The sequence below is a fragment of the Erinaceus europaeus genome, chromosome 16 (assembly GCF_950295315.1).
Source record: "Erinaceus europaeus chromosome 16, mEriEur2.1, whole genome shotgun sequence".
NCBI classification, from domain to species: Eukaryota; Metazoa; Chordata; class Mammalia; order Eulipotyphla; family Erinaceidae; genus Erinaceus; species Erinaceus europaeus.
The window spans coordinates 35,842,499-35,861,672 of record NC_080177.1 but is presented as its reverse complement, the minus strand read 5'-3'; the positions used below and the strand labels follow the sequence as shown (position 1 = coordinate 35,861,672).

Below are 19,174 nucleotides of genomic sequence, written 5' to 3'. Positions count from 1 at the left end.
TGATATACAGAGTTTTTCTTCCTCAGTTTGACAGTTACAGTTGATATTTATAGTTTATGAGAGAGATAGGCTGGGAGTGTGGATCAGCCTACCAACGCCCATGTTCAGTGGGGAAGCAATTACAGAAGCCAGACCTTCCACCTTCTGCACCCTATAATGTTCCTTGGTCCAAACTCCCAGAGGGTTAAAGAATAGGAAAGCTATTGGAAGGGGATGGGATACGGAGTTCTGGTGGTGGGAATTGTGTGGAGTTGTGCCCCTCTTATTCTATGGTTTTTGTCAGTGTTTCCTTTTTATAAATAAAAATTTAAAAAACTCAACATTTTGACCAGCTGGTAGGTGAAACAAAGCTCCATCTTTGTTAAACAATGTACTTAAAACATGGTAATTTAATAGCTTTTACATTATTAATGAACTTTGTCATTGTTTTTTTATGAATCTAAATGTAATGTTCTATTGTTTTATAGCCATATTTATTAAATTAATGTTTTATCTTTTTTCTCATGTTTATATTTTAATTTTTAGTTTTAGGAGATAGAGGACTATGTCAGACAAACTTAAATGATAGCCTATCCAGTACTCTGCATGATGCTTTTGAAATGGTAAGAACTAATTGATTCAATATTTAATTCTGATATGAAGAATGTGTTCTAAAAATGATTTTTTTCTTCTGAGATAGGCATGGGGGCTTGGGGAGGGAGGCAAAGAGACAGAAAGAGAAAGGCCTAAGTAGCATATTGGCTTGTGTAATGTTAGAGATCAAACTCTGAACCTCTGTTTGCAGGGCCAAAGTTCTATCCACCACTTCCTGGGCTGCGAGAAGACTGTGTTGTGGGGAGGGTTCAGGTCCTGGTGCATGATGGTGGAGGAAGACCTAGGCTGGAGGTTTTTGGGTTGTGCAGGAAACAGAAATTTTACACATGTATCATCAACTGTAAATCATTAATCCTCCCAGTAATAATAATAATAACAATAAATGATAATAATATCTTGAACTTGATCTGGGTTGAGCATACACTTTACCATGCATGAGGAAATAGGCTCAAGTGCAGGGGTAGATAGCATAATGATTATGCAAAGACACTGTTATGCCTGAGGCTTCAAATTCCCAGGTTCAATCCCTTGCACCACCATAAGGCAGAGTTGAGCAGTGCTCTGGTAAGAAAAAGAAACAGGAAACAGGTTCAAGTTCCTGCTCCCCACCCACAGGGAGGTGGAGGGAAGTTTTATGAGCAATGAAGTAGGTCTGCAGGTGTTTCTTACAACGACCACCAGGAGCAGTGGATTTCTCATGCAGGCACCCAGCTACAGAAACAACTCTGGTGGCAATAAATAAACAAACAAACATAAATAAAATAAATAGATATTGAACTTGCAAAAAACACTTATGCCTGAGGTGTTGAAGCACTGAGTTCCCAGGTTTAATCCCTAGTATCACCATAAACAAGAGTTGAGTAGCGATCTGGTTTCTCTCTTGTTCTCTCTTTTCCTTAAAAGGAAAGAAAAAGAGATTAAGAAAAAGAATATCTTGAACTTATTGCCATTGGTTAGTTTTTTTTTTCCTCTCAAATACTTGAATTATAGACCTAAAATTTAATAAAATGAAGGAATTCAAGGTTTCTTGTGCATTTCATTATCATAACTGCACAGTTAATTTTATAGTTGTGGAAATTAAAGGAAATATATAATTAGGTATCTAGTTGAATACAAATTGTCACCTGGGTATGTTTTCTCTATATTGTTTCAAGCAGAATTTACAGCTATTTGAACCACCTCTGGCACCATGTGTTTTGAAAAATTTACAGTTAATATAATATAATTTCTTTGTATTGTTGCAAGCAGAATTTACAGCTATTTGAAGCACCTCTCATATAATACATTTGTTATTTTTCTGTAATCATGATTATAATTCTATATGCTTGAAACAACCCTGAAATAGGACCCAAGATTATTTGCCCTTCCTGTTTATTATCTTATTCTATTGAAGATTAGCATTACAACACATTTTATGTTCTAATTGTATATATAAATATATCAAAATGATAGTTTTCTTTTGTAAAGAATAAAAATAATTTCTCCTACCCACAGGAATAGAAATGATTTATCATAAAATTTAAAGTAACCTGCCCCACCTGCAGGAGGAAAGCTTCACAAACAGTGAAGTAATGCTGTAGGTGTCTTTTTCCCTCTCTGTCTCCTCCCTGCTCAATTTCTCTCTATCTCCACCCAGTAAATAAATAATAAAAATAAAATAACCTAAGCAAGAAAAGGTTAATTATAGTCAAGTCTCATCTATATTTGTCCATAGTATTTACTTAACACTGCTACTATTGTTGCTCTTAAAAAATGGTAGTTTTGATATGTGTATAGAGTGCTAAAACAATTGCTACCACTAAAATAATCAATTTGGGGTGTCAGAGGTCCAGAGTTTAAGCCCCTGCTCCCTACCTGCAGGAAAATAGCTTCACGAGTAGTGAATCAAGTATTGTGTCTCTTTGTCTTTCTTCCTCTCTATCCCCCATCCTCTCTCAATTTCTGTCATATCAATAATAATAACAATAATAATAATAATCTCACAAAAGTTTCCTCCTTATACTATTTTGTCTTTTTTTCTCATCTCTTATTTTACCTACCCCCTGCCCCTGAAACTCTCCTGGCAACTGCTCATTTCCTTTCTGTGATTATAGTTTGTAAATGTTGAGCTTATATTTGGGACTATCTTAATTCTAAAGCTTAAATTGCTTGGTTTGTGTAGCAGCACATTTACCAAGTCCTACAAACAGTTTTGGAGGTTACACTTTTAAAATACCATATAGCCTCCAAAATTGTTCATTCTATGTAGAAATTCTGGAAATTCATATATATACAAGTAATTATATTTGTTAAAACCATTTGCTTTATTGTCTCAGGAGTAGGAAATAATTCATTATAAGTATTTTGATAAAATTTTAGTTAACTGGTTACTTTTTACAGTAATTCTAGTACTTGATTGAGTACTTGGAGAAAATGAAATAACTTATGAAATAATAATCAAGAAAGTAATTAAAATGGTTATAGAAAGACATTATGGCAGTACTTAACCTACTTAACATGTCTTTATAACTTTTTTCTGGTGTGACAGAGGACCTAAATTTTGCTTACTTGTTTTTAATTAAGTTTTTTCAACTTTATTTTCACTTTATTGAAGTAATGTTGATTCATTTTTTTACAATTCTATCATGGTACTAAAGCATGTTTAAATTTGTTTAAAGTTAATAGCTGTACTGAACCAGTATGAGCTAGCTAATAGCATCTTCTCTTACTACATTTGAAAATAAACTCTAATTTTGAAATTTTTGCTATAACCCTAAATCAGACAAGCCTGATATTCACAATAAAGCCAAAAAAGGATGTACAGTCTTGTAAACCCAAGAATAAAGTAAAGTTATATACTGGTAGGCATTTATTTATATACACCTGGGGCATAAGAATTTATAATCTAGGACTAGTAAACTTAATTTCATTAAAATAAAATTGTCAAGTGAAAAATACTATTAATGGGGGAGCTAGGCAGTAGTGCAGGGGTTAAGTGCACGTGGCACAAGTGCAAGGACTGGTGTAAGGATCCTGGTTGGAGCCCCCAGCTCCCCACCTGCAGGGGAGTCATTTCATAAGCAGTGAAGCAGGTCTGCAGGTGTCTGTCTTTCTCTCCCCGTCTGTCTTCCCCTCCTCTCTACATTTCTCTCTGTACTATCTAAAAAAAAAAAACAAAAAAACTACTAGTGGAAATTAACATCATATTAATACTTGTAAATACAAGTATTAGTTCAGTTTTTCTTTTTTTTAATATTTTATCTTTTTTTTTAATTTATTTTTTATTTAAGAAAGGAAAAATTAACAAAACCATAGGGTAGGAGGGGTACAACTCCACACAATTCCCACCACCCAGTCTCCATATCCTATCCCCTCCCCTGATAGCTTTCCCATTCTCTATCCCTCTGGGAGCATGGACCCAGGGTCCTTGTGGGTTGCAGAAGGTGGAAGGTCTGGCTTCTGTAATTGCTTCCCCACTGAACATGGACATTGACTGGTCGGTCCATACTCCCAGTCTGCTTCTCTCTTTCCCTAGTAGGGTGGGTCTCTGGGGAAGCGGAGCTCCAGGACACATTGGTGGGGTCTTCAGTCCAGGGAAGCCTGGCTGGCATCCTGATGGTATCTGGAACCTGGTGGCTGAAAAGAGAGTTAACATACAAAGCCAAACAAATTGTTGAGCAATCATGGACCCAAAGGTTGGAATAGTGGAGAGGAAGTGTTGGGGGGGGTACTCACTACAAACTCTAGTGTACTTCTGCTTTCAGGTATATATTTTGCACTTGTTTATGGATACATGTGAACATATGCTCTCTCTCACAGAACCTGGTGTATATCTAGGTTTTGGGACTTTGTTAGAAAGTGATCCACCTGGGATGGAATTAGAGAATGCTATGAAAGGAAAGGTCTCACCTGAGTAATGAAGCTGAAGGGTTGTCATTCCACACGTGAAGTCTCTGGACACAGTCTGAGCTGAAGCATGTTGAGGTGGCAATCGTTGCGTTGATTAGGTTGCGATTGGCAGATGCAATATTATTTGATATGGATTGGGAGAGGCATATGGAAAAGTGGGCCCTATCCTAAGGTTCCAGGACTGGGGGAAATATAGGCTCTATAGTGGAGATGTGAGGTTCCTGCTGTCTTGGGGTTCAAAAAGACAATGGATAGTTAATGTTATCATCACATTATTTGGTAATTGGGTTAACTTTGAAAAGTCCTTTTGTTAGGGTTTGCTGGATAGTACCCAGTATCTTGTAAATAGCTGTGCCACTGGTTGTTTCTGATCTACTTGGTCTAGGCTTTTGAGAGAGTCCACATATCAAATACACAGCCTATATATTAAAAAGACTCAGTCTGTGTTTTAAAAAACTTTGAGACATACAATTAATTTTCCCCCTCTCATATTAATTAACTAGTGATTTATATGACTATACTTTACTAGGAGTGTACATAAACACCATTCCCACCACCAAAAGACTGTGTCCCATCCCACCCACCCACCTACCCCTACCCCCACCCCCCACCGGCCTAGGAAGCCATATGTCCACCCTCGCCCTCACCACCGGGTTTTTACTTTGGTGCCCTACTTTCAATTTAGTCAGATCCTGCTTTTAGTTTCCCTTTCAGATCTTCTTTCTCAACTTCTGTTGATGAGTGGGATCATCCCATACTTATCTTTATCTTTCTGACTTAGCTCACTTAACATAATTCCTTCTAGCTCTGTCCAAGATGGGTCAGAGAAGGTGGGTTCATTGTTCTTGATAGCTGTATATATACCACAGCTTTCTCAGCCACTCATCTGTTGTTGGGCACCTGGGTTGCTTCCAGGTTTTAGTTTTATGAATTGTGCTGCTATGAACACAGGAGTACACACCTCTTTTTGGTTGGGTGTTATGGAGTCCTTGGGGTATAAGCCCAGGAGAGGAATTACTGGATCATATGGAAGGTCCATGTCTAGCCTTGTGAGAGTTTTCCAGACTGCTCTCCACAGAGGCTGGACCAATTTACATTCCCACCAGCAATGCAAAAGAGTTCCTCTGTCCCCACAGTCTCTCCAGCATTTATTGCTGCTGTCCTTTTTTATTATTTTTATTTTATCTATTTATTAATGAGAAACATAGGAGGAGAGAGAGAAAGAGCCAGTCATCACTCTGGTACGTGTGCTTCCAGGGACTGAACTCGGGGCCTCATGCTTGAGGGTCCGATGATTTATCCACTGCACCACCTCGTGGACCACAGTTCAGTTTTTCTGACTCTGCAGTGCATAGGGAGTGTCTATCACTATTGCGGCAGGCGTGTTTTGAGCCTAGGTTGGATATTCTGGTGAGGGCTTCCCATAACTGCTCCCTCGCTGTGTCAGAGGCCTGCACAAAGGTAAAGGGATTGATCAGAAGTTCCTATATAGGTGCTGTAGCAAATTTATTTTTAAAAATTTTCTTAAAAAATATTTATTTATTGGATAGCAGCAGAAGGGACAAAAGGAGGGAAAGGGAAGCCAGAGGCTGATAGAGAAAGAGATACCTGAAACACTGCTTCATTGCTTGTGAAATCCCCCCACTTCTATAGGTGGTGACAAAGGGCTTGAACCTGGGTCCTTGTGTGTTGTAAGATGAACAGACAGCACATTTCTACAGCTTTTCATTTTTGCCTTTGGTCCAGGATGCAGCATTACAAAATACTTTACCCCATTATCACACTGTGATGTTGATTTGTACATAGCACTAATATAAGTGTGAAACTATATGAACCAAAAAACACTATAACACTAAAGCACTATAACTACAAACACTATAAAACATTTATGAATTATTATAACTCAATCACATAGTTGATTATTATGTATTTGTGTAATCTCTATATGAAAACATCATTTTATACTGTTATTTTTTAATTGTTTATTTAAAATTAAAAAAAAATTATTTGTTGGTTAGAAACAGTCAGAAACTGAGAGGGAAGGGGGTGATAGAAAGGGAGAGCAACAGAGAGACACCTGCAGCCCTGCCTCACCACTTGTGAAGCTTCCCCCTGCAGGTGGGGCCAGGAGCTTGAACCAGGAATATGAATCTCATTTTATTTCTTTTTAAAATTTTTTTATCTTTATTTATTTATTGGATAGAGACAGTAAGAAACTGAGAGGGAAGGGAGGAATAGAGAGGGTGAGAGACAGAGAGATACCTGCAGCACTGCTTCACCGCTTGTGAAGCCTTCCCCCTTGCAGGTGGCGACTGGGGGCTTGAACCTGGGTCCTTGCACACTGTAACATGTGTGCTCAACCAGGTGTGCCACCACCTGGCCCCCTATTATTTATTTTTGAGGAAAATGTAAACAGTTTTAGTATAGCTAAATGTGAGTACCAAATTAGAATGCAGCCTGTCTTCTTTCCAGAAACTGCTAATATGACCATTTTTATGACTGTTGTTAAAGTTTATTGTAATTTAAGAAAAATTCAGTTGCTTGATAGCATTTTTTTTTGTTGTATTGATTTTTTGTTGCTGTACTAATTGCCTATATTTTTCATTTAGGAAGATGACCCTCTCAGCGAAGGACAGGTGATTAGGACGCCCCATAAAAAATTTCATGGAGATACAATGCTTTCTCTTCTTGGTAAACAAAACCAGGAGTTATTGGTTTCACATCAATCAGATTCAGAGGTACTTCTTAACCCTAATGACTTAAAATTAGATATAGATACAGGAGAAAAGCATGAAATGAGGACAGGGGTGGATAGCATATGGTTATGCAAAAATACTCTTACTTAACCTGCGGTTCCAAAGTCCCAGGTTCAGTCCTCTGTACCACCATAAGCAAGAGCTGAGCAGTGCTCTGGGGGGCAAAAAGAAATTTAATTATGAATAAAGGATCCTTAACTTAATTCTTCTTCTTTTTTTATTTTTATTTATTTACTACTGGATAGAGACCAAGAAATTGAGAGGGGTAGAGAGATAGAGAGGGAAAGAGACAGAGAAACACCTGCAGCCCTACTTAATCTCTTGTGAAGCTTTCCCCCTGCAGGTGGGGACCAGACGCTTGAACCTGTGTTTTTGCACTGTAATATATGTGTGCTTAACCAGATGCGCCACCACCTGCCCCCAACTTAATCTTCTTGTTGAAAAATAAGTTGCTTAAATTTAATTATTAAAAATTGAGTTTACTGTAAAGATATAGTTGCTAAACTCAAGTGAATACTCTCATTGCCTCAGAAACTAAGCGTCTTCCTCTCCCTTTCCACATGTATTGGCCAAGTTGGATGTTAGTTTTCCCAGTGTTTTTGTTTGTTTTATTTCCTTTCACTTATTTATTTATTTAAGAAAGGCGACATTAACAAAATCATAGGATGGGGGGGTACAATTCCACACAATTCCCGCCATTCAATCTCCATATCCCAATAGCTTTCCCATTCTCTATCCCTCTGGGAGTATGAACCCAAAGTTATTGTGGGATGCAGAAGGTGGAAGGTCTGGCTTCTGTAATTGCTTCCCCGCTGAACATGGACATTGACTGGTCGGTCCATACTCGCAGTCTGCCTCTCTCTTTCCCAAGTAGGGTGGGTCTCTGGGGAAGCGGAGCTCCAGGACACATTGGTGGGGTCTTCAGTCCAGGGAAGCCTGGCCGGCATCCTGATGGTATCTGGAACCTGGTGGCTGAAAAGAGAGTTAACATACAAAGTCTTTCACTTCTTTGGTTAGGTTTATTCCTAGATATTTGATTTTTTTGTTGTTGCTATAGTAAAAGGAATTGATTTCTGGATTTCAAGTTCTTCTAACTTAGTGTTTGCATAGAGGAATGCCACTGACTTTTGAATGTTAATTTTGTAATCTGACACGTTACTGTCTTGCCTGATGATTTCCAAAAGATTCCTTAGGTTTTTCTATGTATGCTATCATGTCATCTGCAAATAGGGAGAGTTTGACTTCTTCTCTCCCAATCTTAATTCCTTGCTCCGGCCTGATTGCTATGGCAAGAACTTCCAACACTATGTTGAATAATAATGGTGATAGTGGGCATCCCTGTCTAGTACCTGATCTGAGGGGAAGTGCTTCCAGTTTTTCACCATTGAGTATGATTTTGGCTGTAGGTTTGCTATATATAGACTCTACTATCTTGAGGAATTTTCCATCTTCCCCCCCCTTTTTTTTTTGGCATTTTGGTCATGAAGGGATGTTATATTTTGTCAAAGGCTTTCTCTGCATCTATTGATATGACCGTGTGGTTTTTGGTCTTGCTTTTATTGGTGTGGTGGATCACAGTGTTTGATTTATGTATATTTTACCAACCCTGCATCCCTGGGATAAACCCCACTTGGTTATAATGAACAATCTTTTTAATATACTGCTATATTCGGTTGGTTAGAATTTTGTTCACTATTTTAGTATCTATGTTCATCAGAGATAATTGGTCTGTAGCTTTCTTTTTTTGTTGTGTCCCTGTCTGCTTTTGGTATCAAAGTGATGTTGGCTTCATAGAAGCTGGCAGGGAGTATTCCAGTGTCTTCAATCTTATGGAAGACTTTTAAAAATAGAGGTATTAGTTCTTCTTTAATGGTTTTGTAGAATTCATTTGTAAATTGCCGTATTGCACCAAAGTAAAAGACTCTGGGGTGGGTGGGTGGGGAGAATACAGGTCCATGAAGGATGATAAATGACATAGTGGGGGTTGTATTGTTAAATGGGAAACTGGGGAATGTTATGCATATACAAACTATTGTATTTACTGTTGAATGTAAAACATTAATTCCCCAATAAAGAAATAAATTAAAAAATAAAAATAAAAAAAAGAAAAGAGGGTGTGGGCGATAGCATAATGGTTCTGCAAAAAGACCTTCATGCCTGAGGCTCTGGGGTCCCAGGTTCATTCCCTAGCACCACTATAAGCCAGAGCTGAGTAGTGCTCTGGATGTCTCTGTCTCTGTCTCTCTCTCTCTCATTAAAGAGTGAAACAAATAAAATATATTTAAAAGAAAAGAAAAAAAAAGAATTCATTTGTAAAACCATCTGGTCCAGGACTTTCATTCTTGGGAAGGTTTTTGAATAACTGTTTCAATTTCATTAGCTGTGATGGGTCTGTTCATTTATCTAGTTCCTCTTTATTTAATTTTGGATGTTTGTAGGTATCTAGGAAATTGTCCATTTCTTCCAGGTTCTCTAGCTTGGTGGCATATAGTTGTTCATAGAAGTCTCGCATGATATGCTGAATTTCTGCGGTGTCTGTTGTGATATCTCCTCTTTCATTTATGATCCTATTTATTTGGGTCTTCTCCCTTTTCTGTATTGTGAGTCTGGCGAAAGGTTTGTTGATTTTTTCACTCTTCTGAAGAACAAACATTTACTTTTGTTGATCTTTTGTATGGTTTTCTTATTTCCAGTGTTATTTATTTCTGCCCCAACAGTAGTTATTTCTGTCCTTCTGGTTTCTTTAGGGTTCCTTTGTTCTTCTTCTAGGTCTTTAAGATGTGCAGTCAGGCTGTTTATTTGTGCTTTTTCTTGTTTCCTAATGTGTGCTTGTATTGCTATGAACTTCCCTCTCAGTACTGCCTTAGTTGTGTCCCAAATATTTTGATAGCTACTGTCTTCATTTTCACTGAACTCTCAAAACATTTTGATTTCTTCCTTTATTTCTTCTTTGACCCAGTAGTTGTTATGTAGTGTACAGCTGAGCTTCCACATTTTGGGATTATTACTAATATTTTGTTGATTGTTAAGTGTTAGTTTAATTCCACTGTTGTCTGAGAAGATGCTTGGGATGATTTCAAGGCTCTTGAATTTGTTGATGCTGTCTTTGTGGCCTAACATATGGTCTGTCCTTGAGAATGACCCAGGTGGAGTTGAGGACAGTGTTTATTCCAGTTTCTTGGGGTGAATGATTCTGAAAATGTCCAATAGTTCTAGTTTATCTATCTCCTCATTTAGCTCCCTCATTTCTTTATTGATTTTCTGCCTGGATGATCTGCCAAGTTGAGAGAGTGGGGTGTTGAAGTCCCCTACTATGACTGTGTTGCTATTAATGTATTGCTGTAGTTCTTTCAGTAGATGTTTGATGTATTTAGATGGCTTCTCATTGGGTGCATAGATGTCAATAATTGTTAAGTCCTCTTGATTGACTGATCCTCTGAGCATTAAGTAATGTCCATCCCTATCTTTTTTAATTTTACTGATTTTAAAGTCTGTTGTGTCAGATATGAGAACAGCTATTCCTGCCCTTTTTTGTGGACCCTTTACTTGTATGGTAGTTTTTCATCCTTTCTCTTTGAGTCTGTGTTTGTCTTGTTGAGTTAGGTGGGTTTCCTGTAGACAGCATATTGTTGGGTTGTGTTTTCTGATCCATCTTCCTACTCTGTCTTTTTTTTTTAAATTTTTTTATTTAAGAAAGGATTAATTAACAAAACCATAGGGTAGGAGGGGTACAACTCCACACAATTCCCACCACCCAATCTCCATATCCCACCCCCTCCCCTGATAGCTTTCCCATTTCCCATCCCTCTGGGAGCATGGACCCAGGGTCATTGTGGGTTGCAGAAGGTAGAAGGTCTGGCTTCTGTAATTGCTTCCCCGCTGAACATGGGCGTTGACTGGTCAGTCTATACTCCCAGTCTGCCTCTCTCTTTCCCTAGTAGGGTGTGTCTCTGGGAAAGCTAAGCTCCAGGGCACATTGTGGGGTCTTCAATCCAGGGAAGCCTGGCCAGCATCCTGATGGCATCTGGAACCTGGTGACTGAAAAGAGACCTACTCTGTCTTTTAATATGTGAATTCAGGCCATTAACATTTACTGATATCAAAGATTGAAGATATTTTAATGCCATTCTTGTAGATTTTTAGAATGTTCTGATCTATGGCATATTTATGGTGGTCTGACTGTTTATAAGAGACCTTTCAGAACTTCTTTCAGGGCAGGCTTGGTGATAGTTGATTCCTTCAACTGTTGCTTGTCTGAGAAGGTTTTGATGCCTCCATCTAGTTTGAATGAAAGTCTAGCAGGATACTGTATTCTTGGTTGAAAGATTTTCTCATTGAGCACTCAGTAGATATCTTGCCATTCTCTTCTGGCCTGTAGTGTTTGTATGGAGAAGTCTGCTGCTAATCTTATGGGTTTTCCTTTGTAGGTGACTCTTTTTTTTTCTCTTGCAGCCTTCAGGATCATTTCTGTATTCCTTTACATTCTAAGTATGGTGTGTCTTGGAGTCTTCAAATCTGAGTTAATTCTGTTTGTCACCCTCTGGGCTTCTTGAAGCTTTATATCTTTTATGTTGTCTAGACTATAGAAGTTCTCAGCTATTATGGCCTGAAGAATGCTTTCTTCCCCTCCCTCTCTTTCTTCCTCTGATAAGCCCATAAATCATATATTATTTCTTTTGAAATCATCCAATATGTCTTTGTTGTTGTTTTCAGTACCCTTAACCTCTTTTTGAGATCTCTTACTTCTTTTTTAGTTGTCTCTAATTCTCCTCGATCTTGCTAATTCTGTCTTTAGCCTCATTGATTCTATTCTCTCTCCCCTCTACTGTTTCCTGGAGTTCATCTATTTTGTTACCCTGTTCTGATATTGTTTTAGCTTGTTCAGCCAGTTGTATTCTTAGCTCAGCTATTTCAGCTTGCAGCTCTCTAATAATCTTGAGATAATTAGTGTTTTCTTCCAGGATCTCATTTGTTGTTTCTGCATTTCTGATGACAATTCTTTCAAACTCTTTACTCATTCCTGTGATTATTTCCTTAACTAGTGTTTGGATGTTGACTTCATTATTTTGTGCTTCAACCTTTGGTGGGCTTGTAGCTGGACTCTTGTCCTAGTTCATTTCTCCAATATTTCTTCTAGTTGGTTTAATCATTCTATATCATATGTTATGAGGTCCCTCTTTCAGTACTTTTCAAATTACTGATCAGTCTTGTCTGGGTTGTTTTGTGTCTATGTAAGGTACTTAAAGAGTTCACAGTTGTGGAAATTAACAGTTGTTTAATATTATTTCAATCCTTGAGTTGGAGTACAGCCTCTTTTTTTCTTTTTCTTCCCTGTAGGCTATGGGAGCCTCAGAGCTTTTAAACTATAAGTAGGCTTCTTAGCTTAATCACTCTCTCCTGACCAAGAGATAAAGTGTGTGTGTGGGGGGTAATACAGTGGTTATGCAAAGAGACTCTCACACCCCAAGGATCCAAAGCTCCAGGCTCAATTCAACTTCTCTGCCAAGCCGGGCAGCACTGTTGGGCTCTGTGAGTTTCTAAACAAGTCCTGTAGTTCCTGAGGCAATTATTCACCATGTTCTCATCAGGAGAACAATGTGGAAAAGCTCCCACTATAAAGCCCCATTCCTGGGCCACCCAAAGTATAGCTCTTCTCCTGAGTTTCCTGGTCAGTTTTTTTTTTTTCAGATGTCAGCGCGCGCGCACACACACACACACACACACACACACACACACACACACACGCTGCTTCAGCCTCTGAGGGCAGTAGCAATGGAGACTCACAGTTATATTTGGTGAGTCTTAGGGGAGTTCTCTCCTCCCTTCAGCAGTCTTTTTGTTGGTAAAAGAGACTGGAGGTGGTGCCTCTACTGTTAAACTTCAGGACTGTTACCAGCCGCTCAGTCTCTCCCATGCACCTCTCTGTCCATGTGCCACACGTGTTTGCTCTCACTGGTGGGTTCCTGAAGTCATTCTAGTGCTGCCTTGTTGCGGTTCCAGGTGGTCTCCTTTGCTGTTCCTACAGAGAGCAGAGTAGAGCAGTTCTCAGGATTCACAGGGGGCCAGCATGCAGCCTCCAGGTCAAAGAAGCCCACTGCACTACTAGAGCTAGGCTGTGAGCAGGCAGCAAAGTGCAATCATCTCACTCAGCACAGCGAGCAGCACCAAATCCTCAGGGTGCTGGGTCAGTGTTGTGTGGCATATGGCCAACCAGCAGAAAAGAGAGTGAACAGAAGTAAGCTAAATGTGTGAGAAAGCTGGTGGAAGTGTAGGTTTTTAGCTGCTGAATCTTCTAGAGGACTACTCTACATCAACAGTTTTATCCAGTTTGTATTCATGAAAAATGGCACATTTTCTATTATTCTAAGCTGTATGCTCTCACATTTAGTCTTTTACAAAAAGCCTTTTTTTTCTGATGTCCTTTATTACTATTTATTTAGAGACTGAAAAAAGCAGCTAGTTGTTATTTCTTAGAAAACAAGACATTAGGAGTTGGGCGGTAGTGCAGCAGGTTAAACGCACATGGTGCTAAGCACAAGGACTGACATAAGGATCCCGGTTCGAACCCCTGGCTCCCCACCTGCAGGGGGGTCGCTTTGCAGGTGGTGAAGCAGGTCTGCAGGTGTCTTACCTTTCTCCCCACCTCTGTCTTCCCCTCCTCTCTCCATTTCTCTCTGTCCTATTAAAAAAAAAAAAAGAAAAGTCATTAAAGCAGTTTATCACTTAGGTGCCTACTAGTAAACTATCTTATGTAGTGTGTATGTGACAGAAGTATTTTTTTTATTATTTTTCAAGCAGTTAAGTGCTCTAGATCATGATATTTGATGAATAATTCCCATTTTGACTTGATTTTGATATAATGAGTTTTAACAGTTATTTCTACTTTATACAGGACTTGGAAAACAGTTTGGGTGAACTTAGTGAAGGACAAAGGCCCAGACTGATAGGAGCAACCGAGAATGCTTTATTGGGACATTCTGTCTACCTGCAGCAGCCTGTTCCTAATGCAGAGCGTTTGGATCAAAAATGTGCTCCTGAACCATTATCTGAGCATCACGATGTAGTTGAAGGTATATACTGAATACTGCTTTGTTTTGTATCATCTGTTAGAATATTCACTCTGAATCCTGTCAAGCTTTCTCTTTCTGATTCTATGCTGAGTGAATTAAAAAAAATATTTTGGGAAAAAAAAAATTTGGGGGACCAGCTCAAGGATCCCGGTTCGAGCCCCCCGCCCCCCACCTGTAGGGGAGTCGCTTCACAAGCGGTGAAGCAGGTCTGCAGGTGTCTGTCTTTCTCTACCCCCTCTCTGTCTTCCTTTCCTCTCTCCATTTATCTCTGTCCTATCCAACAACGACGGCATCAACAACAATAATAGCTACAACAACAATGGAAACAACAAGGGCAACAAAAAAGAAATAAATATTAAAAAAAATATTTTGACGTAGGTATTTTTGTGAGAGTATCAGAGACACACACACACACACACACACACACACACACACACACACACAGACAGAGAGAGAGGAAAACCAGAGCACTGCTCAGTTCTGGCATATGGTAGAGCCAAGCTTGAACTTGGAATCTGCTGTCTCAGGCTCGTACGTTGCATACTCTTTTATTGTGACATTTCCCCAGACTATGTTCTGGTTTGTGTTATAATCTTAGTGTTTTAATTTGAATTGAGAAAAGCATATGTATTTTTTCATTTTTTTTTTTAATTTTTTTTTCATTTTTTATTTGTGATTAATAATAGGTTACAAGATTGTAAAATTACACTGTACAGTTCCACACCACACCTACCACCAAAGTACTGTTCCCCCACAATCTCACCTCCCCGAAAGATAGCCATCATAGTTCTCACAAGTCTTAGAAACAGTTTTCTTGAAAAGTATAGCTATTTTCAGGTGGGGCCCTGCAACATTTCTCGATTAAAATGGGTCAAAATAATTAGAAACTGGTAGTGACGTACCCAAATATAATGAGCACTAAATTAGCTTCTAGAGAAAAATACTAAGCTAGGTCCTGAAAACCTCTTACCATAATATTTTTGTGAAGTGATCAGTATATAACGCTGTTAATATGTGTGTTTTTGTTTAAATATCTTAGTTTTACTATATATATATTTTAAATTTATTTATGGGGGAACTAATGTTTTACATTCGACAGTAAATACAATAGTTTGTACATGCATAACATTCCCCAGTTTCCCATATAACAATACAACCCCCACTAGGTCCTCTGTCATCCTGCATGGACCTGTATTCTCCCCACCCACCCACCCACCCCAGAGTCTTTTAATTTGGTGCAACATGCCAATTCCAGTTCAGGTTCTACTTGTGTTTTCTCTTCTGATCTTGTTTTTCAACTTCTGCCTGAGAGTGAGATCACTCCATATTTATCCTTCTGTTTCTGACTTATTTCACTTAACATGATTTTTTTCAAGGTCTATCCAAGATGCGCTGAAAACGGTTAAGTCACCATTTTTTATAGCTGAGTAGTATTCCATTGTATATATACACCACAACTTGCTCAGCCACTCATCTGTTGTTGGATACCTGGATTGTTTCCAGGCTTTGGCTACCGCCTGATCCCCAGTTCTTTGTCTTCTATATATGTCTGCTAAGTATCAGAAGAGTTCTACTGAGTATTGATTTTGAGGTTACAGAAAATTTTTTTCAAGAGGTAAATTTCAAATATGGAACCTGAAAATTAGCAAAAGCTTGAATTCTTTACATGAAAGGAATGTAATAATTATTTCTCATTTTGTGTATATAGTATTAATGTTTTTAAATTTTTCACATTAACATTTAAAATGACAAAGTGTGACATTTATAATCTAGTTAATTATGTATATTGCAATGAAGTAAATTGGACACTAGGTGGCACTCTCAGACCGCTTGATAAGTACTAGGTACTTGTGATCAACTAGGTGCTTGCTAAATGGTTATAGAATAAAATTCATGAGAATATGTCCTGTTGAGTCCTTTATTACCTCTGGTAGTACTTAGCAGATTGTTACAGAACACTGTAAATACATTTAGTTTAATAGTCCACATGCTGCAGATAATTTAATTTAGTTTAATTTAATTGGAAAACTATTAATAGTAAGTAATAGTAATAGTAAAAAGTAAGTAAGACTGAGCAAACATAACACAGTGATTAGGAGTTTGGACTTATGGAATTTCAAAAATCAGTTTGAATTTCATCTATGTATATCTTTGGGCAAGTAAGCTAATCTCCCTGAGCTCAAACAAACGGATAATATTAGTGTACTGTCTATTTTTTTATAACAAATGACCACCACATTTAACAATTAAAGATAACAAACAGTATCTCACACAGTTCTGAAAGCTAGAATCTGGGAGTTGCCTAGTTTGGTGGTTCTCAAGGCCTATGAGATTGGTTAAAAACTTTAACTGGGATGTATGTGTATGCTAAACCAAGTGTGCCATCCTGGACCCCCATTGAAAACCCCAGTGAATTGAAAGAGTTCAGAGATTTGCTTTCCAATAATTTCACTCCTGTGGCTCTGACAATAGGCCTCAGTTCCTTGCCACATGAACTTTTTCATAGAGCTGTATATGACGGTAACTGACTTTGCCCAGAGCAGATGATCAGAGAGATAATAGAAGCTATGATGTCTTCTATAATCTAATCACATAAGTGAATTGCCATTGCTTCTGCCTCATTTTACTGATAAAGTAGACCAGTCCTGGAGTCATATTGTAGGAAATTATAGAAAGATGTGAATACCAGGGCACAAGGATGATTAGGGGTTGGAGGCCAGTTACCATAAGGAGTATTCACTTTATTAGTTTATTAGTTCTAATGAAAATACCTGTAAAGTAGCTTAACATATTGCTTGATACATGTTAACTATTATTTAAAAAATTATTTATATTTATTTATTTATATTCCCTTTTGTTGCCCTTGTTGTTTTTCATTGTTGTTGTAGTTATTATTGTTATTGATGTCATCATTGTTAGATAGGACAGAGAGAAATGGAGAGAGATGGGTAAGACAGAGAGGGGGAAAGAAAGATAGGCACCTGCAGACCTGCTTCACCATTCATGAAGTGGACCCCCTGCAGGTGGGGAGCCGGGGGCTCAAACTGGGATCCTTACGCTGGTCCTTGTGCTTTGTGCCACGTGTACTTAAGCCTCCTGCGCTACCGCCCGACTCCCCTATTATTTTTTTTTAACGATGCTTAGGATATGTAAAAATACATTTTCACTTGTATTTACTAAAACCAGAAATTATCCATATTTTCTAAGGACTGTGCCTATAGAGAACTAATTAGTTCATGTTTGAAGAAAATTTGTTTTCCTTTCCGTTTTTCATTTGTGATTTATAGTGGGTTGCAATATTTTAAGATAACAGTCTAAAATTCCACACTACACCCACCACCAACAATTCTATGTCCTCACCCTCCCATCTCTCAGAAATAACCACCACAGATCGCACAAGTCTTAGAAAGAGTTTGCTTGCTTCTCTCTCTCTCTCTCTCTCTCTCTCTCTTTTTTGCAAGTACATGGTAAAACCATCCAGTAGTTGTCTTTCATTTCTTTACTTATTTTGCTAAGCATAATCACCTCCAGTTTCATCCATTTTGTCCCAAAGGACACAACATCATCTTTTTGATTGCAGAGTAGTATTCCATGGAACTTATATCCCACACCTTTTTTTAGTCAGTCATATTTTGAGAGACATTTAGGCTGCTTCCACTCTTTGGCTATTGTGAATAATACAGCTATGAACATAGGGATGCCTATGTCCCTTCGAATTAGTGTGCAAATATTCTTTGGATAAATGCCTAAAAGTGGTATTGCTGGAGTATAAGGTAATTTTATTTGTACTTGATTAAGGACTTTCTATCCAGTCCCCCCAAGGGCTGCACCAGTGTGCATTTCCACAAGCAGTGTAGCAGAATTCCTTTTGCTCCACAACCTTGCCAACATCTCTCGTTTTCTGTTTTGTTTATGTAGGCCATTCTCACAGGGTATTAGATGGAATCTGTGTAGTTTTAATTTATATTCCTATAATGATAAATTAAGTAGAACATTCTTTAGGAAGCTGTCTGTTTACTTCTTTGGTTCACTATTTATTGGGTTAATTTTTTTAAAAAAATTTTTATTTATAAAATGGAAACACTGATAATACCATAGGATAAGAGGGGGACAATTACACATAATTCCCACCACGAGAATTCCGTATCCCATTCCCTCCCCTGGTAGCTTTCCTATTCTTTAAACCTCTGGGAGTATGGATCCAGGGCCATTATGGGATGCAGAAAGTGGAAGGTCTGGCTTCTATAATTGCTTCACCATGGGCATTGACAGGTTGATCCATACTTCGAGCCTGTCTTTCTTCTTTTTAAATTTTTAAAAACAATTAAAATTTTTATTATCTTTATTATTAGATAGAGACAGCCAGAAATCAAGAGGGAAGGGGGTGGTATAGAAGGAAAGAGACAGAGATACCTGTAGCACTGCTTCACCACTGGTAAAGCTTTCCCCCTGCAGGTGGGGACTGGGGGCTCGAACCCAGGTACTTGCTAGGTGTGCTCAGCCAAGTGCACCACCACCTGGCCCCCTAGACTGTCTTTCTCTTTCCCTAATGGGGCAGAGCTCTGGGGAAACAGGGCTCTAGGACACATTGGTGGGGTCATCTGCCCTGGGAAGACTGGTTGGCATAATAGTAGCATCTGGAACCTGGTGGCTGAAAAAAGACTTAACATATAAAGCCAAAAAAATTGTTGAGTAATTTTATTGGGTTATTTTAACTTATTATTTTTTTATTTTTTATTTTATTTTATTTTATTTTCCCCTCCAGGGTTATTGTTGGGCTCGGTGCCTGCACCATGAATCCACCGCTCCTGAAGGCCATTTTTTCCCCCTTTTGTTGCCCTTGTTGTTGTAGCCTTGTTGTGGTTA

General features: G+C 38.4%; 1 protein-coding gene across 4 annotated transcripts in view; it reads left to right on the top strand.

The window, feature by feature from the left end:
* The window catches only part of KIAA0586 (KIAA0586 ortholog), a 184,969-nt gene that overhangs the window by 106,215 nt on the left and 59,580 nt on the right, over positions 1-19,174 (top strand). For all 4 annotated transcript variants that reach the window (XM_060174907.1, XM_060174909.1, XM_060174906.1 and 1 more), the window contains 3 exons: positions 526-602; positions 7,092-7,220; positions 14,131-14,308. In XM_060174907.1, coding sequence (XP_060030890.1) covers positions 526-602; positions 7,092-7,220; positions 14,131-14,308 — 384 coding nt within the window. The remainder of the gene's footprint in view (positions 1-525; positions 603-7,091; positions 7,221-14,130; positions 14,309-19,174) is intronic.